We start from the raw sequence: 27,080 nt of genomic DNA on the forward strand, positions 1-27,080 counted from the left end.
ACAGTTTCATCGTGGACAACTGACTAAATGATGGGATCGTCCTCTGAGAAAACCAGCTCTGTAAAAACAAAGGTGTGCTACACATCTCAATTCAGAATCACCACATTAATACCTAAACACCATCATTTTGTTCACCTGTGTGCCTATGCTGCTGGGGAAGAGTGAAGCAGATGTAATTTGATGGCGTCAGCTGTAGATCCAGGAGGAGCATTCATACACCACAGAGGTCACCAAGAAGTGCGTGAAGAGATGGCAGTATTGCCAAACACAAGAGGGTAGTGTAAAGCATGCAACTGTAACCAAGCGCAGAGTGCCTTCGAAACACAGTTAGCTTACCTCATGGTTAAAAGCCATTTGTGCTGGTATTTTACTGGATGGAATTACATGCAGCTACACGTTTCATTTACTTGTGTAAGGGAATGGGAAATAGAGGGGAATTCTATTTATAGTACAAAATAAAAATGCAGTGGTTCCAAACAGAAGTTGGTTTTTCTTTATTAATTATGGCAGTCTCTTCATCTTTGGCTTTACAAGAAGATGCCATTTCAGAGTCAAAGTTAAAAAAAATAAGACTTCACTTTAGCTGTTGACTCTTTTCCAAGAGGGAAATTGCTGGAGCAGCGTTAGAGCTGGGACTAATTAGCAGCATTAGATGGGAGTTAACTGCACTAACAAATGGGGCTGCAGAACTTTCATTTCCCTTTTCCCAAATTTTGGCTAATACCCGAACCCCAGTAAACCGTTGTCAACAAAAGCAGCCATAAGCATTCACCGCATATCCAGCCTGGCTTTGGGGATTAACACCATTATTTTACCTCTGTGAATGAAAGGATCACACAAGATCATACCGTTGCTCCAGGGTCCAAATGCCACGTGTTCTTTCCCACAGATGTCAACTTCAAGCATCAGCAGAAGCATATTGAATGAGAATATGCAATTCTTCCACTGCAATGGCTAGAAACAGAGCTGTAATTTACTTAGCACACAAGAGACTTTAGTTAAAACAGTGAATAATTCTTTGCTCACTCAAGAAACAGATGATCAAGAGATGATCATCCAAGCTGAAACACAAATTCTTGAAAACAAAGTCATGAAACTAGAGGTAAGGAGATGGAAAAAAAGCATTTTGGAAACTTTGAAACAATTTATTCAGTTGTTCTGTACAAGATTAACAGTTTTCATACCACCCCCACCATCTTCAGCAAGACAGTCCCAACACACACAAAAAAAATATAATAGTAAACCGCAGCTCTTACACCCGAAAGGAACTGCCATACTAAGTAAGTGCCATGGGAGCCTCGCCTCCCCACACCGTCACGAAAGCGTTGCAAGTTGCCTCGTCAAGGCAGAGATGCCAGACTCTTGGCTCCCCATCAGCTGTCGGGTCTCTGAGTGGTTCTGCCTTGCTGCGACTCTGCTCCATACCATTCACTCATTCATTATAGCATGTAAAGAAAAAATATCCCACAGAATTTCCACCAAATAAACATTTCCCTGAGGCAAGAGGCTTCGCTAAATTCCTAGAAAGAGGGCATTCTGCTCTGGCCACGCACACAAGTGCCTCCCAGCAGAAGCATTCAAGTGAAAGCAAAGAGAGGGAGTAGAACCAGTACCTCGAGTCACTCGCTGAGAGTCCCTATCCTGCCAGGTGTTTGAATGCTCTTTCAGCTACCATGGGAAGTTGAAGGTGCAAAGTACCTCTCAGGATTAGGCCTTCAACGGGAACCATGCGACGTCCACTGCTCAGAGTCCATCAATAACTGCTGTGCTTAGTTTTAATAACACAAGTTCTGTCTTTGGCTCTTTTGCTACAACCTAGGTATTTTCTGTAAACAAATTTTGAATCTGAGCTGCATTTATTTTATTTTTTTAAATACAAACAATGCACTGATCTTGGGAAATTATGTATCAGCTCAAATTGAAAACAGTCCATCTTGGATCTTACCAAAAATGGGGAAAACTAAAGCGGATATTTGCTGGTATACTCAGTGTCAGCAACCTTCCCCAAAGCTCAAGAAGGAAGGCTGCAAGCTTTTGCTTGAAATACCAGTAAAGTCTATGTGGATCAGCGCTACTACTGCATGATTCAGATGTGGCTGTGGGGGCCTGAGAAAAGGCAGACTGGGGGAAGAGCAGAAAATCAAAACCCATAAGCCTCAGTCGGAACCACAGCCTGCCCTTAACTACGCACAGATTGAAAGGGTGTGCTCAGGAGAAGTATTTATGTCTAAGAGTTAAAAAATTAAAAAGAAAAGACACACCCCAATTCTAGATGGTCCCCATTTCTGCAGCTGTGACAAGCACATGATCCTAGTGCAGAAATCATCGAGGAGAGCAATATTATTCTCTGGAATTCATTTGACTAGTAGTGACCTTGGTTAATCTAGATCATTCCCTCTGCCCACCAAAGAGATCATAACTGACGACCCTAGGAAAGAATGGCTTTAGGGGAGGGTCTGGAACCCGCTTGCACAAACTTGGATAAGAACTGGTGCTCTTGCTGGATTTGGTACTGTGTTCGCAGTCACCAAGACACCATTGAAGTCCAGACAGTGCAGCTTTTTTTTGATGTGCAACCATAAAAAGCTCTATTAAATAAAACAGAATACATTTTAAATACAGAATGATTAAAAAAGGGTTGAGGAGCACACAAAATAGGGCTGAAATGTGTGTCACTAGTCCATTCTTGCTCCACCATAAAAGGCACTGGAATTATGTCTTCCTATACATGTGACATGCTGAGAAGTGTCCCATTCAATCCAATGCATTCGATGGTAATAAGGATAAAACTGAGCAGGAAAAAAGCATCCCTTTGGAGGAAAAAAAAATAATCCAAACCCAAAAGAAGTAGAATTCTCAAAGTCAATGACTGCATCTAAAATGTCTCTCTAAAGAGTCTTCCTTCTCCTCCAGAGGGGAACATCAGGTGGTTCGTTAGATTCACCACACAGGAAATGTTAAGTCCTCCAATTAACTGTAGCACAGTTATATAGTACAATTGAAAAGTTAGTCAAACATCTTCAGAAAGCACTGGCAGTGCTAGAATTATCCAAGTAAATCCAAAGCAGAAGAAAGAAGCACCTTTCATACCCTCCACTGGGAGACCAAGGAGGTACCTGGACTTGGAGGTACTTGGCAGATATAGACAGAGGTGGGTGGGAATCCACTGCAAGAAAGCCAATCCACCCAAGTCTCCCTGCAAGTTCTAGCTCCTGCCAGTGCCAGGGAATGCGTGAAGGGCAGCAGCAATAAAACAGTGCTACAAAATGCTTCTCTCATTAGGGCATGGCTCAAGGTGGCCCTTTGTGTGGGGCTTAGCTCCAAAAACCTCTGAGCAAACGCACCAATGAGTTCCTCATTGCAGTTCAGTCTCTCCAGTTGTTGTGAGGAAAAAAGAAAACAAAAAAAAAAAAGAAAGACACAGCCGGTATCCAAAGTTCATGACCTGTTCATCTTGGTTTTATCCTATGTGTGCTCTAGCTCCCCTCCTTGCAGACGTCACAACTTGCGCTGCTGTGCATTGGACCCTTTGCCGTGAAGCTGAGAAGCATCTGAAAGAAAGTAAAACCAAGTGGGAAGGGGGTTTGGCACCACCTCCACAGAGCTGTGTGCAGCTGAGGCAGCCAGATCTCTCTGCACAGAAAGACGTACTTCTCCCTTCCAGCACCAAGGAATTGGGGGTAAGAAGAGGATGTGCTTGGAGACATCTCACAACTGAGAGCAGCCCTGCCTCTCCACCTGAGTAAGAGACATGGGAAGCACTGAGGGTCTCCTCTGGCCTCCCAGCAAAAGCACCATGGCATAGATTCAGATTGCTGGTTGACTAGCTAGCCTATGCTCTTCTTTAAAAGCCACTCTACCATGTCTCCCCATCTAGGAAACTAGAAATACATGGTACTGGCTGCCTTGTATCGAAAGGTGGTTTGAAATAATACTGTTAGTACACCTTTGCCATTGTAATGAAGGCTTTAGGTGCCTACTGATGGCAACAGGAATCACAGGAATCTAGCCACTGAAGTAACAGAAAGGAACAGATGTAGAGGGACAAGAGAAAATGCACTGAAGAGAGAAAAAGGAAGGAAGTTTAAGGAACCAGAAGTTTTCCAGGAGCAATTAAAACTACGATCAGACAATGATGAACAAATGGGTGTACCGAGATGTGCGGTTAAGCAGCAGTGGCACTGAGCAGCGTAGCAACAGCTTCTTCTCCAGGACAAGGACAGTTCTTTCCATGCAAGAGCTCAGTCCCAGCACATTGCATTTCTAAAGTGAGCAGTCAGAACCATTGCCACAGCACCAGCACGCAGGCACCTCCACCAGCAAATGTAGCAGTGACAACACACAAGCAAGCACTGGATGCTCCTTGCTCAAACGCTTTTTGATGAATGCTGGTATAAGCACTTTCATTTAAGACATCAACGTTTCCTTGCATTTGTAGCAACCTCCCAACACACCAGAACCCTCGCAGCTTTCAGACAGAGCAATGCAGCTGTGGCCATCTGCTTATACAGCCAACCAGAGCTTATGCCACAAAATAAATTAATACATTTTAAGATTATGGTCGTCACTTAAATATCTACTGTGTTCTTCTACAAAGCACCACAACGGATAATACTCCCAGAGATGATACCACTAGGCTCAATCTCCAATCTCTGTGTGAAAACACCAAGTGAGAAAGCAGGTCCCTGCTGAAGCTGTCTCAATGGTCAGTTTTTCCTCACTTATTCCTAGTCACCTTTTGTCTAATCACAGCTTCTGGCACTATGTCCTGCTTAAGAGCAGCAGTTCATCAAAAAATTCTTTTGTTATAAGCCCTATAAGCAATAGTGAAGTAACCACTCTAAATTCTCTCAAATAACAGGACAGAGAACTCCTCCTCAGTGACACAGAATACACTTCACATCCATGTTCAAACTGAATTCAATTATCTCACTCTCCACTAACTGTGAATTTACAAACAGGAAGGAACGGTCTGTCACACCAGCGATCGCTGCTAGTACCTTCTTCTTCTGCTCCACCACATTGCAGAGACGTAACAACCTGCCTCAGAAAAACTTCAGCAAAAGAAGCAAAGACAACAAATTCTTTGAATTTTCACTAGTGCGCAGCACTCTTCTTTCTTCAGCAAACAAGGCCTCTGCTCAGCAGTCAAGGGCATTTTACCCCATGACCGCTACAGGAGGCCACATGAACTCCAGCAGGTTATCCACACATCTAATGGCCTCAGTGCCACAGTATTAGGCCAGCACATCCGCTCCTAAATCAAGCCGATATTGCTCAATAAGACAATCACAACAGGAGCAGGTACTAAGACAGTGGCACTGAACTGAAGTGCTAAAGAACACTTGTTCAAGAAAGCAGAAATAGCAGTTACCAATGGGATAAGCAACTCCCTGAAGCAGATAAGCCCGTTCTGCCAGCCCTGCATTTCAACTTTCTGAATGCTGCATGGATCCCCCTTACTTCTCTCCTTCCTCCACAGTGCTACATATTTACACATGCTCACAGCCCACCAGGCAGGACTCCATTTAAGAGCAGAAAAGGTGTTCTTCAGAAATCTCTTGTTTTATGCATTGCTTTGTAGGAATCAAACTGGGACAGGAACAGGCTTAACTGCAAAATCATCACATTGTCAACACCAAGTAAAGCAGTCTCCATTTACACTACAAACTTGTCCCGAAGGAGATGTAAGCAATTAGCTCAGCGCACAGATGCGAGACATTCTGGTCTGACACATTTTATACAGGTCACCAATAACAAAACTCCACAGAGCCAGAATCTTCATTCCTGGGCAGTCCTAGCAGACTGTGTATAAACATGCACAGCTTTAATCCTGGCAGGATAATTCTTCACCACGACGCAAGCAGTGAAGCTGAGTACCTCCAGGAACCAACACTTGCTATAAGCACTGAGGGCTCATCGTTCCAGAAACGCACAAGTTTGCCCTGGCTAACTAAACAGTAAAGGACACAGAGGGCTACGCCTCGCTTTGTACCTCAGGGAGGCCGCAGGTTTTAGCGACGAGCGTGCCGGTCAGACAACGTGGACAACCACTTTGCTTTCACCCCTAGAGGAAGTATCTGCTGAGATACAGGATGACTCACGACGCAGAAAACAAACACGACCGTCTGACAAGTTACCTGGCAAACTTTGCGGTAAATGAGTGGACAGGGCAGAATGTGGGAGTGGCGCTGCATGGTGGGGGCTGGAGTGCAAGCCAGCTAGAAGACCTAGAGAGAAAAACAAAGAAAGGAGAGGGGAAAAAAAAAAAAAGAACAAATACACATCGAAGACAGAAACGAGCAGAGGAGCTGCAGCAGTTAGCCTATAGCTCAGCTTCCAGCTATTGGGAATTCTGGGCTAGCTATAGGGATGTGCCCAAGATTCTCCAAATGCAACTGCTGGAGATACAGATGCATGAACTACAGCATGAAGCAACAGCAAGAGAGATGGGTTGGTCTGCAATGGGTTAACACAGCAGAGCATTGGTGTTCTTGTTATTTGACAGCACAGGCACAAGTAACACACACGTGTGACCAGCAGGATACTCACTGTGGCCAAGGCCATGGTGGAAAGTTCCTGGAGCAGGTCCCGTAACTATTGCATCCTTTGATACTCCTGCTTTTGGGGAGGAGTCTGAACTGAAGGAGATGACATGAAGAGGGAAGGAATGAATAGGAGAGATAATACCTAACGGGGTGGAGCTCAGGGCAGCTGGCAGCTTTGGATTGCTGGACTTGTAGGATGGAGCCAGTACACTTAAGGAGGAAGAACTTGTTAGCAGCACAGCTCCACTAGTTCCTTTCTGAAAAGCAACAGAAAAGGTCAGTCAGCAGTGGGAAAATGAAGGCATGGCACCATTCATACTTAAAGAAGAACTGCAAAACATAGAGCAATCAAGAATTGCTCCTTGCAAGAAGCACCCTTCCAGCCAGGGCCCAAGAGCTGCCAACTCTTGAGGCCACCTGGAGGTGCCCAGAACACTGGCAACCCTGCTGCGGGATGCTATGGTCTTCTAAATGTGACTGTACTGGATTTCACTGTTTCTCTCTTACTCTGAAACTGTGCCTCCATTAGGCAGAGGAAAAGCTTACACATTGCCTGTGAGTTCCAGGGAGGATGCTTCCTACTCACTTTTGGCAGCATATCACTGCTGACAACGCAAAGCACCAAGGTTTGGTGTACCCCTGCACCAAAGAATGTTTTCCGAGACCTCTCCCATAGAGACACACACCACCGGGTAATGCTTTTCAGCTCTCTATCTCAGTAGCAGACAAGGTACACAGGTTGAGCAGTATGTGGTTTTCAGGTACATTTAAATATAATAATTTAATTGCCCAGCTCTTTCCACATGCCACAAAAGCAAGCAGGTATGAGCAGCCAACAACAAATTAATAAAACAGCATTAAGAATGATTACTTTTTTGCTATAGATGAAAATTAAAGCCCTCATACCATTAAATACAAGGGCTGAATAACACAAGTCTGTATAGGTTACCCAGAAGTCCTTCATGAGACATTATATCCCAATGAACTGTCAGACTCTGAATTCCATGGTGTGCCACTGAGCTCGATTCCAAACATCACTTCAGTAGCTTATGGGAGTAACTGGGGAGCAACAGAAAGTGGACAGAGATAACCACCAAAGCAAGCTGGGCAGGCATTTTGAGTTCATAGCCCAGTATCATAGGTTATTTATTCTATAGGTCAGTCGTGAAAAAAGTGGCAATAATACTAAAATTACTTGTGATAATTTAAGGAAGGCCAAGTTTGAAGACCTAATTAACAACAAATTGATCATTATAGTTTTAATTTATGCCATGATTTTCAGCTCTCATGATAACATGCCTTACTGCACTTCCTCCTGACCCAAATGGGAGCCCTGCTGTCCCCATAACTCAAAAAGTCAGGGCAGGAACATTACACAGCCTATGCAAAAATTGCAGTCTGGAAGGTACCAAAGTATTTATCTTAGCTGTTACTTTAAGCTGAAAATGAAAGTTTGAATTCTGGAGCACAAGCCTAGGGCAAAGGCTAGGACTTCCCAGCCTAAGTAGCCAAGAGCCAGACAGTCATTCAAGACTTTCAGGAAATTCTTTTGAAGTCATCACTTTACGGCAGGTCTGAACAAGTTAGGAGATGGCCTGACACAACGCCACGCGTTCTCCTGGCTTTAGGCTGGGATGGCACACCCCTGCTTACCGGCACAGAGGTAGAAGATGCAGTGCTGCTAACAACAGCTGGCTTTAGGGAGGAGGTCAGCAATTTGGCCACCCCTTGAGTGCCCCCACTAGAATCTCCATTTGAACCTCCAGGAGGTGCCACCAGAGTCAGCTTCTGCGAAACAGGCGTCTTCTTCACTGAGGAGCTTGAGGACGGGCGGCTGGATGCCTGGCCCGAGGAAGGGGTCTGCACACTGGGCAGCAAGCTCCCAGAGGAGCAGCCCTGGTTTGCAGAAGCTCCGGATGAGGAGCTGCTGGAAGAAGCCCCATGCTTGGAGAGGGTACCAGAAACGAAGGGTGATTTGTAAGATTGTCCTGAAGAGCTAGAGCCACTTGAGTGCTTTCCTGTGTAGCTGAGAGATGATGAGGATGAGCCTGGGCTCTTGTGGGAGCTGCTGGAGTTTTGGGTGCTGCCTGATGATGCAGAGGAATGGAAGCTCTGAGCTTTGGTTGATGACTTGACCTGCTGGAGGAGGGACCGTTGGGGCAGTGGGGAGGAGGACTTGGGATTCTGCAGTTTGACAAATGGAGCCGGGGAAGTGAAAGTTTTCTGTAGCTGGCTGCCTGAGTGAAAGACCTTCACCTGAGAACCTGGCACTGGGGTGGAGGTCTGAGGCCCATGGCTTGGCCGGACCAGGCTGTGGTGTTTCTGTTTAGTCTGGTGTGCATCAGGAAGGATTTTGCTGGGGGATGCTTGGCAGGAGAGCTCTTTGTAATTAGAGTTCTCTGTCTTTTTGTCTTGAGAAGACTGTCCCAATGCCAGGGCCTGCTCAGCCAGGAAATTTAGAGGAGACTGAAGGGAACCAGAGGATGATGTAGGGGAAGGGTTGGACTTTGGAAATGTCCTCTTCTCCTCTGAGGATGCAAGAGTTGGAGTCTTCTCTGGTGGAGCTTTTGGAGGTCCAGGAAGAGTAAAGTCAGGGCTCCCTCCCGCTCTGCTGTTCAGCACAGCCAGTTCCTTAGAGACTGCTTCAAGGGAGGAAGTGGGATTATGAATTAAGTCCTCATCCAAGGAGTCATCCATGAAGGTAGCAGGAGTGCCAGTGCTGCTGGCTGCTTGGGCTGTCCCAAGGGACAAGAGTTCTCTGGTTTGGGCACTGATGCCCAGAGCTCCGCCCTGGGGCTCTGAAGACAAAGCTAAGGTGCTGCTTGAGTGCATCGAAGGAACAGAAACGGACATCTTTTTATCAGGCTTGCAGGAAGATTCCTGGAACAAAATCACAAAAGAACACAGAGTCAGAATGGAGGCAGGGTTTACTGCTGAAAAAGGAAGGGAAAGTTCCCGATTTGCAGATAAAAGGCAGAATAAGCATCTTCTGTGCCTGCTGCTTCCCTACCTCCCTCCCAGCTGCTGCTGCCATCAATTTTAGCTGCTGTTCTAGTGTTTTTTCAAGCCCAATACAGGCTAGAGCCATTTCACAGTACAACTTCCTCGTAACCTAGTGTATAGATACAAGGCTCAAATAATAGGATTTAAGATGGCAGTCACTCGACTCTTGGTATATGTCAACCATGAGAACCAGAAAACAAAGAACTCACCTTCACTTTCACCTTAGTAGGAGCTATAACTTTCTTCTTCGCCCTGTTTTGAGGGAGACAAAAGAAACATGGCTCACTGAATGACTGCAGGGAAGCATCCAATTAGGGAGCACACTTGGGCCCTGTTAATGATGATCCACTGAGTCTTTTGCAAAGAACCGAGGGAACAGAGGCAGCATCTCAGGTTGCTAGGATTCAAAACAGCATGACATTTGGTTGCTGCTCTAGGAAGCTCCAACTCCCACACAGGGGAATGAATTAGGGAGCGGAGCAGAGTCTTGAAATGGTAGCAGAGCAGTGAAAGCACTCAACAGACAAATCCTGCACTGGCTGCAGGGCTAGGAGCTACTACAGGAACCCACTGCTGATCTTACTATAGCAATACCCAGAGAGAAACTGATACAAAGACTGTTTTGGAGAAAAGTTACACATTTCTTTAGGTTCCCAGAAGAAGTCAAGGATGCAAAAGCATCTGCCAAATTCACAGAAAATAGACCATTTGGTCTGGCCAGATGCAATCTCTGGTACAAGACATCCCTGAACTACTGGAACAGTATGGCTGAGGGAAGGATGACTCTACACTCTATTTCATACTCTTTCTCACACTTCCCTTCACTCATCCAGTGCCAAGAACAGGACCGTCTGTCAAACAGACATCAGCCTAAGTCTGTATCTGTCCTGGTTTCAGCTGGGATAGAGTTAACTGTCTTCCTAGTAGCTGGTACAGTGCTATGTTTTGAGTTCAGTATGCAAAGAATGTTGATAACACTGATGTTTTCAGTTGTTGCTAAGTAGAGTTTAGACTAAAGTCAAGGATTTTTCAGCTTCTCATGCCCAGCCAGCGAGAAAGCTGGAAGGGCACAAGAAGTTGGCACAGGACTTAGTTGCTGGCTGGGGTTAAACCACGACAGTATCATCATCTATTATAGACTGCCAGCAAAATCCATGAGACCCTTTGGCATTAAAGCACCTGCCCAGCTGGATTCCGATGGCTCTCTTGATTTGCCACCCGCAAGCCTGTTGCACCCATCTTCACTACCTTGAGCTCATTGTACCCCTCCTTTAACCAGGCAACAAGAAAGAGGGAATCCAGAATCCAGTAAGGACCGACTGAACAGGTAGTAATAATCACAGTGCTGGCATCACACTCCATTTTACTTTGATCTGCCTCCCAGGGACTAGCACAGAGGCCTGACTCCAGTCTGTTGAACAAGGCCAGGAGGCAACCTGGCTTCAAAGTTCTTATCTTTGAGCTTACTGCAAGGCTAAAGCACCTCAGGAAGGCTGTTGGTGGGAGATGTCACACACAAACAACTACTGTCCCTAGACCTCCCCAAATGAAGCAGCGCCAAACTATCTGATAGGAGCCAAGCTCAGGTGCTCCTACATGATCCACCCAGGCCCCAGGGAACGGAGTTCACCAGTTATCACTCCAAGGAATGCTGCGCGATACTCACAGGACTGATGTGAGGTGTCCATGTACACGCCTGCTCTCCTTAAACAGTGTCCTAAGAAGGGAAGAGAGCAATGAGAAGTGATATCCAGCAAGACCCAGTAGAGCAGCTGGGATCACTGGAGACAGAGCTGCACAGTACAGCAGGGGACTTAGTGAAATTAAAACCACAGAGAGCAAACAAATATTCATCCCTTTTCCAGGAAAATCCTCCTGAACTCCCCCACACAATTCCCTCTCTGGGGAGCTATGCTTGTAGGCGCTGGAAAGGCCATTAAGGCAGTTGTTGGACAATAAGGAAAAAGCTCTACCAGCTTAAAAAGCTGACAGCCAGCTGGAGAGGCAGTACAATCATTCAAGCTGGCATTACTGCCGCCACAGATCATCCAAGAGCTGGCAGATCGTACAAGAGCTCTTCACCAACTTCAAGGGAGAAAGGTTATCTTCCCCTGCCTCAACTACAGCAATATGGATGAGAAGCCTTCACACGCTGCATGTCTCTGCTGCCTTCACATCCCCAGCAAACAGCTGACATGACCTCTTAAATCAGCACAACCATTTCAGTAATAATTGACTAACTACTACCCACAAACAGCGCTTTATCCAAACCCCTTTACTACTGAAGCTAAGTGAACCAGAATCTCACACAAACACTATTTCACCTAAAACACCTGCCACTCAGCTGCCTTCTTAGATGTCAGGGTGAGAAGCTTATAAGTACACCTTCAGTACCAGCATATGGAATATGCTTCCTGTCTGCTATTAACAGCTTAACAAAGACTTGTTATCCTTTTTCTTTTCGAAAGCAAGCTTATTTTAACCTTATATTCTGTTAATCGCCTTTTAGCGCTAACTGAGAAAACAGTATCATAGCAGGGCCTCTCTGAACTCATGCACAAAGTTGCTACTCTGTCCATCTTCAAGTTCCTCTTAAAGATGATCTTCTGTGATCATTACGACAGCGAATCAAGCTGACATGTCCATAAAATTGTTTACAATTTTCCTAATATTGCCAATCCCTCCCCTTCTGTGTGGCTGTCAGTCTACACTCTGTCTTTAAACAGCAAAGTCATAGAATCATAGAATACCTCAAGTTGGAAAGGACCCATAAAGATCATGAAGTCCAACTCCATCAGGTCCCAGCAGAAGAAACCATTGCCTTTGAGCCATTGGAAAGGAACCAGGGAAACTGCTTTTATTCAGTCATTCTGTAGTTAACCTCACGGGAAGGCCCTCCTACACTGTGTCTTAGCTGAATATCTGTATGCCTAAGAACAGTTTCACCTACAAACTAGGGGCAAAAGATTTTAATTTCCTTTTATTCAAAGAAAAGGGTTTTTAAAACTTGGCAAGCTAACACCCTCAAGCTGGCAATATCTTCATTAACAAAGTAGGAATCTGTGCCCACCTCCTAATGCCATCATTCAGCTCCCATACACTGCAACACACTACAGTCATGCACATTACTGTGCTTCATGTGCACATGCAACTACAATAAATGGCCATGGACTTTTCCAAATGGATCTGCAATGTGCTAGTCATACTTACTGCTCTCAAGAACTGGTACCTACTTCTTCCTTTATCCTCCATGAAACTCAAAAAGCAAATTCAGCAGAGAAGACAGTGCTGCCCAGCTCTTTAAATGCAGAGATAAGAGATTCCAGCAGTAAGACTGTATAGTTGTCCTTTCTTTAAAACTATTGAGCAAAACAAAGCAGGCCAGAAGCTGATGACAGTCCCAGTAGAATGACTTTCTGCAATTTGTACGGTTCTCTGCAATTGCCAGCTCAGTGGCATGGATGATGGAGGGCATGAAAGAGCAGGAAACAGCAGTGAAGACACCAGATAGGGTAAAGAAAACCACACCAAATTCCTACTTACTCTGCTGACTCTCCAATGTGTCTAGTGCAAGTCCATAAGCCCCTAAAACTTTCTGCTTTGCTTTCTTTTGGGAATACTCTAGGGAAGACTTCCCAAAGTGTCTGAAAAATGTATCCTTTGTGAGGCAGATTACAAAGTGATCCTTTGTAATACAGATTCAAGAAATCACAGGCCAGTCAGCCTCACCTCAGTCGCAGTTCTACCTTGTAACTTGTCACTGCCAGTGGCATCCATCAGAGGTCAATACAGGGGACAAGACTACTCAACATTTTCATTTACAACCTGGATGACAGCACAGACTGCATTCTCAATAAGTTTGAGGGTGACGTGAAAACAGAGGGAGCAGGGGGATAATATGTTGGAGGGCGGGGCTGCCACTCATGGGGATCTTGACAGGCTGGAGAGAGAGGCCAACACAAACCTTGTGAAGTTCAACAAAGAAAACACAGTCCTGCAGCTGGGATAGAATAACCCCATGCAGCCACACAGGCTGGGCACCAGCTGGCTATGTAGCACCCTTGCAGAAAAGGACCTGAGGGTCCTGGTGGACAAGCTGAATATAAGCCACTGCCGCAAGGGTGTACTACTGACAGCTAACTATATACTGGCAGGTATTAGCAAGAGCACAGGCAGCAGTTCAAGTGCTTACTCCCCTGTTTAGCACTTGTGAGGTACATCTGGATACAGCATCCATTTTCAGGGTCCCCACAATGCAAGAGTGATGTCAACAAACTGGAGACAGTCCAGAGTCACTACGATGACTGAGGAGCAGGGACACAACAGACAAGGAGAGGTTGAGGGAACTGGGTTTGCTTAGCCTGGAAAATGAGAAGACCAAGGAGGGATCTAACAGCAGTCTTCCACTACCTAAAGAGTGGAGGGGGCAGGGACCCATGAAGAAGATGGAGCCAGATCTTTCTCAGAGGTGCACAGTATAAAGTAAAAAGAGGGAATATTCAGTTCAGTGCAGCAAGGGGAATTCTGACAGGAAAAAAGGAGAAAAGATTTAATGAAGAGTGATTAAGTACCAGAACAGGGGAGCCAGAGAGATGCTGTGGTGACCTCCATCCTTGGAGATGTCCAAAACTCCACAGGACAAGGCCCTGAGCACTCCGATCTAACTTTGAAGCTAGCCATTCTCTGAGCAGGGTTAGGACTAATGACCTTCCGAGGTCCCTTAGGACAAGGAATCCCTGGAGTACAACTCGATTCTTGCTCACCTGGCCTGCATCCAGCCTTTTGGCCAAAGGGGCTTCACCTCTCCATCTAGGAAGGTCTTCACATAATCCTCTAGGGACTGAGCCTTATTCTTGTCAAGGTCATAACCATCCAACTTAATCTTCACCAAGTGGCAAAGCAGCTCCCTGAAGAACAGGAAGATTTCAAATACAGTTATGCGAATTAACTTTCCCCAGTTGGAGGTCATTCCGTTTATCCAGGGCTGGATAAATACGCCAAGACACGCCTGGCTCTGTGTAGCACCTCGCTAATAAAACCGACCCTGCGCTGCCTCCACAGGAAAGAGGAAGGGAAAGGCACGTTCCTCGCTCTGCGTGTGCACGCGCGTCAATGCGCCAGGGGAGAAAAGCCTTGTTACCCCTTCCCATTTTAATCTCCTGAAACAGCAGAGGTAGTAAACCAGCGCCAGAATTACAGGCGTCATTAACAACCACAGAACTGAACCTCTCTGCAGACCTTTGTGCTGAGAGGCAATGAGAAGGCAGGAAGTGAAGCTTGCTTTGTTCTAAATGAATCGGCCATCTACGGAGCAGCACCCCAATTTGGTACAGAATAAGATCAAGACGACAGCGTGATTGATTCTCATTTTATCTTTCGTCACTCTCCCCTTCACCCAGCGCTCTGTTCTTTGTCAGACACCTGGGTGCCAGGGGCGCCCATCCCCAATTAGCTTTAACTGCTTTCACAACCAGCATCTGGTCTTGTTGAGAGTCTAGTCTGCAGGATTTCAGCAATTCAGCCAAGTTCCTTCTTTTCCCAAAGATCTGTCCCTCTCTTTTGGCCTCAGCACAGAGGCTTCTTAGCACTTCTCTCAGAGTTGGCCGGTGCCTGAAATCAGCTTAATTTTGCAACGCATATAAGGGTGAGATTTAATAAATGCAATAGTGGCTCCATAACCACCACAGTCTGCCACAAACCTCCAAGCTGATTGTTACTACAGATGATCAGCGCTGCTCTGAAAACAAGATATAAATACCAAAATGCTTCACTTCCAACTGCATAGAATAAGAGAAGTCACGGGTTCACTTAGTATCTAAAGGACGCAAACCTGATTTCATCATTCCATTGAAATTTCTTTCGCGGTCCCATGACACGCTTCCCTCCCTTTTCTTCATCCTCCTCATCATCAGAACAAACTCGATCTCGCTGCTCTTTGTCCTTTTCCTCTTCCAGCATCCTAAAACGGAGACAGAGATAATGTGAAAGTCATTGTCCTGGAGATTCAAGAACAGGATTGAGTATCTCTGAACAACACTCTTCAGAGCTTTCAATAGTCAGTGATAACACACGCATGAGAAGAGGGCCTTAGGGTGCAAGCGGAGTGAAGCGCTCAAGGTTAAGAAAGCTCCCAGTATTGTGTGATAGAGACCACGGGACTAATCCAGCCTTACTGTTCTGAGACTGCCATGTTCCTAAGTTCCTAAAGACATGCCCGCACAGAAGTGAAACACTTCAGCCAAGTTCTGGTCCCATTGATGCTGCTGTAGTTGGCATTGCCACAGGTAGCACAAAGAACGCACGCAGCTTAATTAGGCCAATTGATGCCCGTCAGCAATTTTGAACTACAGAACAAAAATAGGTGGCGAACTTCAGGAAAGCAGCCTACAGGTCACAGGGAGCCTGCTGAGAAGAGCTACAGATGCGTAACAAGCAAACAAGGAGCTTACTTGGCAAACTTGGCCTGAGTATGGGCTTGGCATTCCTCCTGGTACTTGGCCATCTGCTCTGGCATGGCCCTTCCAATGGCTTCCTTTAGCTTCTGTAGAGGTTCCTTCAAGCGGCCACCCTAGAGCAGTCACAGAACAGACTGAAGTTCCGCGTGGTGTGTTCCAGCCAAGACACCCAAATCTGGCAGGTCGAGACCTGGCCAGTTCTGAATCCACGCCACCAGATGTGCTGCCTGAACCATGCTCAGTGGAGGACAGCACCATGTTAGGCAGACAACAACTGTGCTCTGGAGATCAGGACTAACATGCACACGAGACAGGGCTGTGCTGCCAAATTCACTCACCTGCTCGTAGAGATAAAGCTTACGGGCACGCTTGACCAGAGTGTCCTTACTGCATGGGAAGAACGCAGCCAGGTGGGCGTACACCCCTGAACGGACCTGGCTGTTCAGCTCCCGAGTCTGCAGCTCTATGCTGAAGAACAAGACAAACACAGCATTGACCAGGGACCTGGCAGGGGTTCTCTAAGCAACACAAATGCAACTCTTATGCAACTTGGGGAGCTGGAGGCAGGAAGAGAGGGACAAAGTACAAGCCAAACTACATGACGCTTCTTTAGATTTTAGAATCAACACACTCAAGCCCTCTATCCCAAACTATGCCTTTTAATCTCGTTTCAGAGTATCTGGAAAAAGAAGAAAAGGATGTCAGTGGCCTCATTTATTCTGCAGTTCTTCCTGGCAGCTGAAGTGCAAGAGCATTACGCAATGAAATGAGAGGTACACACTGCTTATGTAAGATACTATGGCAGTCTAACTCAGGATAATATAGAATCAAGCTTTATCTCTTGGGCTTGAGATGTCAGGTGTTTGCCAAACCCATCTACACACTTATACATAACTTAGGAGACTAGCTTTTTAAGCCACCTCTCAGTGTCAATAGTAAGTGTAAAAACCCCTAACTGATTCTACAGCAAAGTCATACAAATCTATCTAAATCTCTTCTGAATGTGGTTAAAGTCACCAGTTTGACAACAGATTAGGACTATTTGTGCAGTCAGCACTGGAATGCTGAAAGGTGGTAATCACCACTTGAAACGAGAGGGAAACAGACTCCCAAACTTCCCTTCAGCAATTCCCCTCAAGTGCCTTGATAAACCTTAATGAAATTAAAGTCTCTATGTAAGTATTATTACACTGCAATGATCACAAAGCTGTGTGCATTCATCAGCCTTCTCCAGGCACTTGAAGAACAATGAAGCCATTATCAACAGCTGCGTGAAGCAACACTGGCATTCTATAATTGGGGACTCAGAAAACACAGAGCAGTTATGGAGTTCCTCCCATTTGCACAGAAAGCCAGTTGAACACAGCAGCCTTATCCCAGTTACAAAATATTCCATATAGCCTATAACTTAAATTGCAAAGAACATGCCTGACATCTCTGACAGAGAGAGATGTACTGCTCTTGTATCAAGCTACAATCACAGGTCAAGTGACCAAATTTAAGCACAGAGATATCAAGCATCATCTTGACAACAGGAGGCCTGGATACTCCCCTCCAACATTCTCCTACCTCAGTTATACATCATATTTCAACTGAAAGCCATTTCTAGGAGACTTTCATGTTATCCTAGGCATGTTCTGTGTGGAGGACCTGTATAAGGACACTCCCACAACTCCTGCTACACCTGCTCCTGAATTTATCAAAAATGCTCTTTCCCACTCTTCTCTCCTGGCAGCACTTACTCCAGTATGATATTGTTGATATCCTGAGTGAAGAATCTCTGTTTGCCTTCTCCCTCTGCAGCTCTGGCAGCCTGGAAATTAGCAAATAGCACAAGTCATCATCAGTTCACAGATATAGACAGGCACAAGCAATCAAGTGTATTTTAAACTACTTCAAAAATACTGTAAAACAAGGTACAGTTTTATACCACCAAACTCTGCACCTGCTACCTGCTGTCAATGGACTAAAAGCTGCCACAATCAAGAGACAGAAGAGATTGTGTCCTCTCCTCTTACGCCTCCTCAGTTCAAGTCCAACCCTGCCAACTGAACTGGTCAGACCATGTCCTGCCCACAGACCTTCTCATTCTGGATTCTCCTGTCCAGATGCACTAGAGTCGAGCGCATTGGAGTTACTACACTGGAGTGAAGATTCCTCCATTTAATGGGGCAAAGGAGATGGCTTGGTGGCAGCTAGTTTCTTTGGCATACTTTCCATTGGGAGAAGGACAGTTCTAGGGCATGGTTTTAACTTCACATTAGAGCTGTTACACTGAGTAATATGAGCATAGAGCTTGTCCCTGGAACAGGAAAGATCATCCTAGTCACATTTAGTGAGGGTCAGGAACACTTATCATCAGGCTTTCTAGACCAATTTGGATGCTAAGCCAAGAAACCAACAGAAAGAGTAGCAGCCACAGGGGTATGTTATTTCCAATCAACACCATGGAAACTAAAAAAAAAAAAAAAAAAAAAAAAAAAAAAAAAAATCCTGTTCAGGAAGCTTCCTGAGCTATGACTGCAGCACACACAGCACTGCCCAAAAATCACACCCATGAAAAATATGTCCAGCATGAAAATAATTCCAAGAGTTGAATGAGATAGTAGAAAATTGCCAAGAGCTTTCAATCTCTTCTGAGTGGGGATGTAAACAAAACTGGGATTCACCACAAGGCACCACATCCGAGTTACTGATTCCTTGTATGGGAAAGGAGACCAGAAGAGAAAGGCATGATTTTTAAATCCCCTGATTTAACACTCCAAGGTTGAGGCTAGTAATCAATTAATTTATGCCCAGAAGGTGCACATTCCTCTCTGTCAGCAGCAGGTCATAGACAGTTGATGATATCAAAGGAGAAGGCTCAATGCTGAAGAGAATCCTCAACAGGAAAATTCTTTTAGGAAGGAGGGGGTTAAAGTCAAATCAGTTCAAGTAGAAGAGGAAATGCCTGGAGGCTCCATTTAACTCAGGAGATGCTCCCAACCTGCTTGATGGAAGAGACCTGGCTCTCAGACAGAGGTATGGCACCTCTTCTTTCCAACCTGTAACAGAGTTCTTGTCCCAAAATCCTAACTGACCCAGAGGCTTCAAATTGTTAAATCTTGTATTTCTCCTCCTTGGTTGCTTTTCTTAACATACACAGTTCAGCAACAAGAGACACAGCGGCAGGAAAATCTAAGCAGGAAAATCTGTGGGTAGTCTGTTATTACACTATCTTGCAGCAACATAACAATTAACTTGATATCATGGGAGCCTCTGTAATATTCTTTAACTCAGATACAGTTCAGAAACAGCTGCTTAAGTGTTTTCTGTTAACAGCCTGAGTAGCAAAGAGAAACATCCATGAACAGCCGATTCTTTTATCAGCTGTGGCAATACTTTCTTCAATTCCTCCTCTTCCATCTGCTCACCACCACTACACACACTTCAAATTTCTTAGCAGAACAGTTATCTTTAACAGAAGCTTATATTTAGTAACAGGAGTTATTAAGTAAGACATACTTAAGTAACATGTGCTCTAAATTGATGTGCCCCAGAAGGCAGAACATACACCACCACAGAGGTCTAAGAGCACTCTTTACAACTTGAAATTAATGTTTAAAAACAACACTAGTAACAGGAACAAAACATCTCAGCACTCATTGACAGGTAGATGGTGACAGCCCTCACACCAGAGAAGTCCCACAGCAAGTCTGAAAGCACGCTTCTTTGACATGCCAGAAGAGGGATCCCTGACCAGCACCCAATGCTTTCCTGCTTCTCCAGAACAGCACTTCCCAAAGCACATCACAATGTTTTAGAGAAGATGGGCGAGTCCTACAAGAGTCCAGCAGCAGGAAGAGCTACTGGTGAAAAGATGCGGGATCACCCTTCTAGAAATTAATATATTCCACTTCTTAAACGGTCCCCCAACACTGAGATGTTAAAGATGGTTGAAGAACCCAAATTGCCAGTGATGCAGCTCCAGTGTGGGAGATACCAAATTGTATCCATGCTTCAGTGAAGCCATCTGACTGCGTATGACACGGGAAATGGTTCTAACAAATCCTCAAGCCCCACCTACAGGGCTTTTCATGCCTTCTCACATTGTAGAACGGGTAATGCTTTCCAGCTGCACGTACTTATTTTACATACAGAACACTGCACGCTACTTCATAGGCTCTGTCCCAACCATCACAGCACATTAAAACTATTACGGTGGAATTTATCCTCCAGCCTCATTAGTTCACATTTTAAGTTCATTCACGTTAAATTGACTTTGGAAATTACCTCTTGCATCAGGTCTATACTTTGCCAAGAGAGGTAAAGAAGCCATACTGACAGGTGTGATACTGAGTGGTACATTCAGTAGATAACAAGGGCAAGGACTGTGACACTACCTGACATCCATGCGTTCAAGAAAGGGACTTGGCCATAAGAGAAAACTGGGTGACACAAAAGCGTGGCACTGCAAAACTCCCCCACCAGAGCGTGCTCTCTCTCTCTGGGTGAAGATACAGAAACCCTGCAGAGCTGTCCGCCCTCCAGCAACCACACAACCCTACTGCCCCTCAAAGAACTGCCATACCTGAGCCAGTTCTTTGATGCGTTTCTCCAAAGGGGCTGGCAGGCCTTCTGGGAGGGATGGCGGTTGCTTGAAATCCTGCTCCAAGCCCATCCCAATAGGATCGCTCCCATCCTCCACATCAGGAAAGGGGCTCCCTTCTGGGGATTCACTGAGGAGCCGCTCCAGGTCTAGGTCAGTTAACGAGTCCATAGCTGTCGCTGCCTGAAGCAGGTCGTTATCACTGGCATGGCCGAAGAGCGACAGCAAAGGGTCAGGCATCGCCTCCACCTCCCTTGGGGCTGGAGGTTCTGCCAGTGAAGAAGTCTCCACTTTCTGCTCTTCATCTTTTTTCTTCTGAGCATCCTTCTCCTTCTGAAACTTCTTCAGCATCTCCTTGACACTAAGAGCGCCAGAGTATTTCTTCTTCTTCTTCTCCTTACTGGCATTTAATGCTGTAAAGCTGTAACAAAGTACAGAGGAGGGAAGGGAACTGAATACAACATGAAGGGGAAGAGACGAGGATACCTTCATCCCAGTTCACTTGAGCCATATGCTCCAATCACCTGGAAAGGCTTAGCCCCTTAACCAATTACACCAGGAAAAATATTCTGTGGCCTCTTAAGGTCTTGCTGCTTGTTCAGCCTGGAGAAGAGAAGGCTGTCCTTCCTCACTGCAGAGAGATGATGGAGCTTAAACCATCTCCACTAAGTTATGCTCTTATTTAGCTACATGCATTATTCCAGAAAGGAAGATTGGGAAATGCACAAACAACTAGTGCAGAGCAACTGAAGCAAGAAAGAGTTAGCATGACAGCAGCTTGACGCTTTTTGCCTACTAAAGCCAGGACAGCAAATACCTTTTCCTTCTGTTCAGCCTCTCCAGTATCTGCTCCCACCATTAGCGCCTAAACAGAGCTCCAAGAAACACCAACACTGCAGCTAGCTCTGACCCTCCTTGCTGGGATACTCTTGCTGTGGAGCTCTGCTCCTTCCCTGATTGTCAGCTGCCTTTTTTCTCCCACTTTGGAAGCAACAGGGGTTCACCTGCTGGTGTTTATGCAGCATGCACTCAAGCGACCCCCCACTGCAATAGGTACTACTGCAGCATAACAAATGCCACCTGTAACCCTGAAGCAAGCTGTCAAGCAGCAAGCATTCCCTCCTCCTCCTCTGCCTCCTCCTCCTTACCCAGCTTTTGGAAACTTGGACTTTTTGGATTTCTTCTCCTTGTCATAAGAATCATCTTTCTTCTTCTTCTTCATTTTTTCACCTCCATCTTTCAACTTCCGCTTCTGGAGAGGGTTAAAACCAAGTCAAAATCAAAGCAACTCCTGCTCATGGAATTGGACCTGCTCCCCCAGAGCCACTTCGGGCCCTCTCCCAAGAATTTGAGAACAGCTCCTTCCCCACCAGACACATTAAGCCAAACCCCAGACATCCATCACCATGGTTCTGGTACACGCTGTCTTCAACACTTCACAGCACACCTAGCTTTTGCACCAGAGACAGTCCCATCAATAAAGCCAAAGGGATGCCAGGTGCTCCTGCTGTTTCGCCTCATAGCCACCTCACTTCAGCATTACAAAAACAGTGCTGTCTCCAACTGACACCAAAGAAGAGCACTAGTTTCTCCATCCCCATAATACTAAGCGACTTTTCAGAGTGACAAGGGGCTGCTGTCACCTCTACTCTAGGAACCAGGCAACCCCACCAGAGTCTCATCTGTGGCAGACATGTTTCATTTTACTATCAAATATGCAGACAGAATGGGATTTCAAGTGCTCATCCCTATTCTCTCCACATCAATTCACAAATCTCACTCTACTTGGAATGTCAACACACTTCCATGCAGCAAACCCTCCAAACTCTAACAGAAGTAGTAATTCAGAAAGCTGGCTTGCTGACCTTGGGACACTTCTTCTTTTTCTCTTTAACATAGTCATCTTCAGACTCAGATGCTTGCCGAAACTGCAGTGTTCCTGAGTTGATGTAAAACCCTCCATACTTTGTAGTAAGAGAAGCCGGAACAAGCTCATCGTACTGGAAATAACAGAGAACAATCTATTGGCACTGTAAGCGTTGTTACTTTATTCTGTAGCTGAGCTGCTTGGAGAATGGCGTGGGATTTGTGCTCCCCCAAGAACAGACAGGGCTATGGACATGCCTGCTAACCAGCATTCTCCTGCCACGTGGTTGCCCCAGGATCTCTCGTTCCCCAGGCCTGGCACACTCCTGGCTTGCACCCAGTTTGGGTTCTCCCCAGGTGCCAGCTCAGACCCCCCCAAGCAGCTGCCTTTAACCACCCTCACACCTGCCCCAGTACTCACTGCTTCAGAATTATCAATGAAGGAGTCAGATTCGTCGTATCCATACCCCATGTCAATCAAGTCCTGAATACGGTCCTTTCTACGTCTCTTGCCACCCTAAACAATAAGAGATTGACAACGTCTTCATCTTTCTTTTCCAGTTACCACAGGGATAGCCCTGATACAGGACACTGACGTTGGCTCCAGTGCAGAAAAGTAAATGAGACCTTTTTGCTCCTAGCAGCAGCAGAACCCAACCAGCATTAACGCCCACCATACTGTAATCTCAGGATATGGTAAATGCAGTTTTATGCCTTCTCATATGGAACCAAAAATGGTGCAGCCAAATGAAACAAAACGCTGACCTGCCAGAAAGGCTGACTTTGTGCCAGCAGACTTTACGTTGAATTGGGTCTCCACTCCTTCAACATTTCTGCCCATCCAGAAATGGATTGTTCTTCCATAACTGCTATACAATCAGTACAAACTCAGTAGTACATGCATCAAACATACCCACAGTGCCTTAGGGTGACCCATAGGCCAAATTTGTATCACAAGACAATACAGCAACTTGCTATCCAAATGTGCCAGTTATAAAACATGCTGTAGTTTTATTGCCATCTAGGGAAGTAAAGTGAGAGGAATAACAGAAAGGAAATGGGTAATACAGATCACTGTCTCTTGAACTACCCAGTGCAGTACCATCCTAAGGGCAGCAGACTCACCAGCATACTATAATTAGAGACTTAACAGATTACACCATGCCACAGCTACAAGGCCTAGAAATTAATTTTTGCTTAAGAAAATTAAATTTTTAAGTTATTTGCCACTACAAGTGAGAACATCATTCACTTTAATCAGACTGTCATCTGATTTAAGAATGTATCTAAACCATTTTCGTGGACCACAGCCCTGAGACAGGAAAGGAACACAGAAAACAGCACCTTCCAGCCAAGATAAAGGACTGCAGGAGAACAGGAACATAAGAGCCAATGATCATTAAATACTACTGGTTGAGACCTGAACAGCATTACTCATTCTAAGGCATAAAATAATAGAAAGAAGAAAAACATACATATTTTTCTTCAAACTTCCTAGCAAGAGCCTCCACTTTATGCCTTTCCTTTTCATCATCGTTAAAGGGATCGGCAGGGTCTTTCTTCTGTAGAAATAAAAGAGACAAAAACATCAGAATAAGTCCTGTCATACTGCCACCAAAAGCCCATGCATTAAACCCATCATGGCTAGCACATCCAGCCAAAAGCTCAGACAAATCAACCATTGGTATTCATTACAGTACTGTTTAACATCTTCATCAATGACACGGACAGTGGGACTGAGTGCACCCTCAGCAAGTTTGCTGACAACACCAAACCGTGTGGTGCGGTTGACATGCCCGAGGGATGAGATGCCATCCAGAAGGACCTGGCCAAGCTTGAGAAGTGGGCCCATGTGAACCTCACGAGGTTCAACAAGGCCAAGCGCAAGGTCCTGCACCTGGATCGGGAGAACCCCCGGCATACCAATACAGGCTGGGGGGATGAAGAAATTGAGAGCAGCCCTGCAGAGAAGGACTTGGGGGTACCAGTGGATGAAAAGCTGGACATGACCCGGCAATGTGCACTCGCAGCCCAGAAAGCCAACCGCATTCTGGGCTGCATCAAAAGCAGCGTGGCCAGCAGGTTGAGGGAGGGGAGCTTGCCCCTCTACTCTGCTCTGGTGACACCCCTCAAGAGTACTGCGTTCAGCTCTGGCACCCCTAACATAAGAAAGATAAAGACCTGCTTGAGTGGGCCCAGAGGAGGGTCACAAAGATCATCAGAGGGCTGGAGCACCTCTCCTATGAAGACAGGCTGAGAGAGTTGGGGTTGTTCAGGCTGGAGAAGAGAAGGCTCTGGGGAGACTTTATTGTGGCCTTTCAATACTTCAAGGGGGCTTGCAATAAAGATGGGGACAGACTTCTTAGCAGGGCCTGTTGCAATAGGACAAGGGGTAATGGTTTTAAACTAAAAGAGGGTAGATGCAGACTAGATATTAGGACAAAATTTTTTACACGGACGGTGGTGAAACACTGGCACAGGTTGCCCAGAGAGGTAGTCGATACCCCATCCCTGGAAATATTCAAGGTCAGGTTGGACGGGGCTCTGAGCAACCTGAATCTAGTTGAAAATGTCCCTCCTCATTGCAGGGGAGTTGGACTAGACAACCTTTAAAGGTCCCTTCCAACCCAAACCAGCCTATGATTCTGAGGGTTTCTTCAAGTTTTGGGTGCTCTCTCAGCTAGTTCCATACCTGTCTCTGCTTCTCCTGACTCTCAAAAAAAACCACCAACCAACCAAAGAAGCATGAAGCATCAACTGACTGCTAAACAGCAGAGCAACAGTAAAAATTAGTAGAATCCAATCAACTTTCTTTGCATAGAAAAACACCCATAAGACAAAGATCAGATGCTACAGAAGTTTGCATGCCATTGTGTCCTGAGAAATGGCTTTCAACAAAACAGAATTGTCAGGCAACGCCTCAAAGCGCCACATCCACCACACACGAAGAGATGCCAGCCACTAAGGTGGAAATGTTCACGTGCAGTAGGGCACGGTCCCAAAAAACACACAGCCACCTATCATAGAAGCATCTCTCCTTTTGATGCTCTTTGGAAAAGAGCTCCTCATAGCTCCTAGCAAGCCACGTACCAAAAATCACTTTAGATCAAGCAATTCCAAACAACACGAGCATTACGTCCCACACTCTGCCACCAACACATCACCTTTCCGATGTGAGATTCCAGCCAGGGCAAGGGACTGCAACAGTGTGGCCTGACGACAAGAACCCCTGCCTGGAAGCCAGTTCTCCTGACTGTGGGATGCCTGACCGCTCTCCTTCCACCTCTCAGCACCTCACAGCTAACACACAACCAACTCTCAAAACACCACTAAAACAGCAATACTGAAAAAGCCTTTGAAATCTCCAGATACAACACAGGTTCCCCACAGGCCACGAGGACACTTACCTTGTCTCCTGAAGAACCACCTTTTACCTTCCCACGACAACTCTTCAGAAGATCTGGGTAAAAAAATTCTGGGCAACGTTTGTGATCCGGCTCAAAGAGAGTAAGTGTGATGCGAACGGCTGTTGCAGCCGGTTCAGAGTCCTGGGGCTGCTCTCCATCATCCTTCCGAGACCTTTTCAAGAAGCTGCTACTCAGTGGACCATGAAGAGTGGTGAACGAAACCCTGTGGGGCTCTGTCATGGCTATGGCCAAGTCTTACCAGTCCTCACGGCATAGTTCCCATTGCATTAGAAAAGGTCTGCCTCAGCTGCACAGATACAGATTTCACTGTCTGGTTAAGGATAAGTCGGGACGTTGGCAGTGGAACAAGTCATTTAATTCCAAAGTTTTCTCAGGAAATGACAAATGCCCATGCTGCTAGCCCTTGCTGCAATCATTAAAGAGAAAGAAAGAAAGGAAGAAGTCAGTCTTCCAGCCAGAATTCCCTCCGACGTTGACAGCCCCCCACGCTGTCACTTCTGTCCATCCCCAGCTCTCCATCTCCACACCGCACCACTCCATTTCGAAAGGCTGAAGGAAATACAGCTCTCGAGGAAACCAAACGACCCCACCAGACTTGCTGGGACACGGCCCGGCAGCCCCGGGCAGAAAGGCCGGCCTGGGGCTGCACCGCCCCGGGCCAGAGCTCCGCTCCGGCCGGCAGCTCTCCCGCTGCGCGGAGGCCCGGACACCCCCGTCCCTGGAGGGCCACCCCGTCCCCGGCACTCGCGGGGGGCTGAGCGCAGCCCGGGGGCTGGCTGTGCCACCGGAGGAGCCGCTGAGGGGGAAAGGGCCGCGGAGCTAAGGGGGAACACCGGGCCCCGGTACTGAGGAGAGACCGAGGCCGGCCGCGCTGAGGGGGAGCGGGCCGCGGGTCTGAGGGGAACCGGAGCCCTGGTGCTGAGGGAGGCGCGCGGAACGCCGCCGGCCGGGCGGAGGCGGCGGCGGGGCCGGGCGGGGGAAGGGGAAGGGAAGGGCCGCCCCGCACTCACCGCCGCCGCGGGACGCGGCCGCTGCCGACTGACTCCCGGGCCGACTCCGAGCCCCGCTCCTACGTCACGTGCGGGGGGCGCTGCCCTCGCGCTGAAGCCGCGCTCCCGGCGCCCAATCGACGCCGCCGCCGCAGTCACGCCTCGAAGGAACGGCGTCCTGACGGCCGGCCTACCCACGTGAT

The 27,080-nt window shown here is 46.5% G+C and overlaps 1 protein-coding gene across 2 annotated transcripts; it reads right to left on the minus strand.

The window, feature by feature from the left end:
* Positions 1-1,126: 1,126 nt before the first annotated feature.
* UBN1 (ubinuclein 1) lies at positions 1,127-26,943 on the minus strand. Of its 2 annotated transcripts, XM_049791807.1 has the most exons (18): positions 26,899-26,943; positions 25,868-26,294; positions 23,936-24,022; positions 22,882-22,977; positions 22,460-22,594; positions 21,743-21,846; positions 20,577-21,015; positions 17,749-17,819; positions 16,345-16,474; positions 16,001-16,119; positions 15,382-15,510; positions 14,315-14,458; positions 11,218-11,268; positions 9,761-9,803; positions 8,202-9,428; positions 6,553-6,805; positions 6,141-6,230; positions 1,127-3,551 (listed from the first exon to the last, which is right to left on the minus strand). In XM_049791807.1, the coding sequence occupies exons 2-18, from the start codon at positions 26,105-26,107 to the stop codon at positions 3,499-3,501; spliced, it is 3,411 nt and encodes a 1,136-aa protein (XP_049647764.1). In that variant the 5' UTR covers positions 26,108-26,294; positions 26,899-26,943; the 3' UTR covers positions 1,127-3,498. The 2 variants fall into 2 exon arrangements, with proteins under 2 accessions (XP_049647764.1, XP_049647765.1); XM_049791808.1 differs by lacking the exon at positions 6,141-6,230.
* Between the last annotated feature and the right edge of the window lie 137 nt (positions 26,944-27,080).

Source organism: Accipiter gentilis, chromosome 33, assembly GCF_929443795.1.
Source record: "Accipiter gentilis chromosome 33, bAccGen1.1, whole genome shotgun sequence".
Classification (NCBI taxonomy): Eukaryota; Metazoa; Chordata; class Aves; order Accipitriformes; family Accipitridae; genus Astur; species Astur gentilis.

What these genes read in the sequence shown, in the direction of transcription:
- UBN1 (XM_049791807.1), bottom strand. Translation starts at nt 26,107, where the DNA reads ATGACAGAGCCCCACAGGGTTTCGTTCACCACTCTTCATGGTCCACTG. An exon ending in GTGGTTCTTCAGGAGACAAG is followed by an intron (nt 24,023 to 25,867) that starts GTAAGTGTCCTC and finishes TTATTTCTACAG; the next exon opens with AAGAAAGACCCTGCCGATCC. An exon ending in TCATTGATAATTCTGAAGCA is followed by an intron (nt 22,595 to 22,881) that starts GTGAGTACTGGG and finishes TGTTATTTCCAG; the next exon opens with TACGATGAGCTTGTTCCGGC.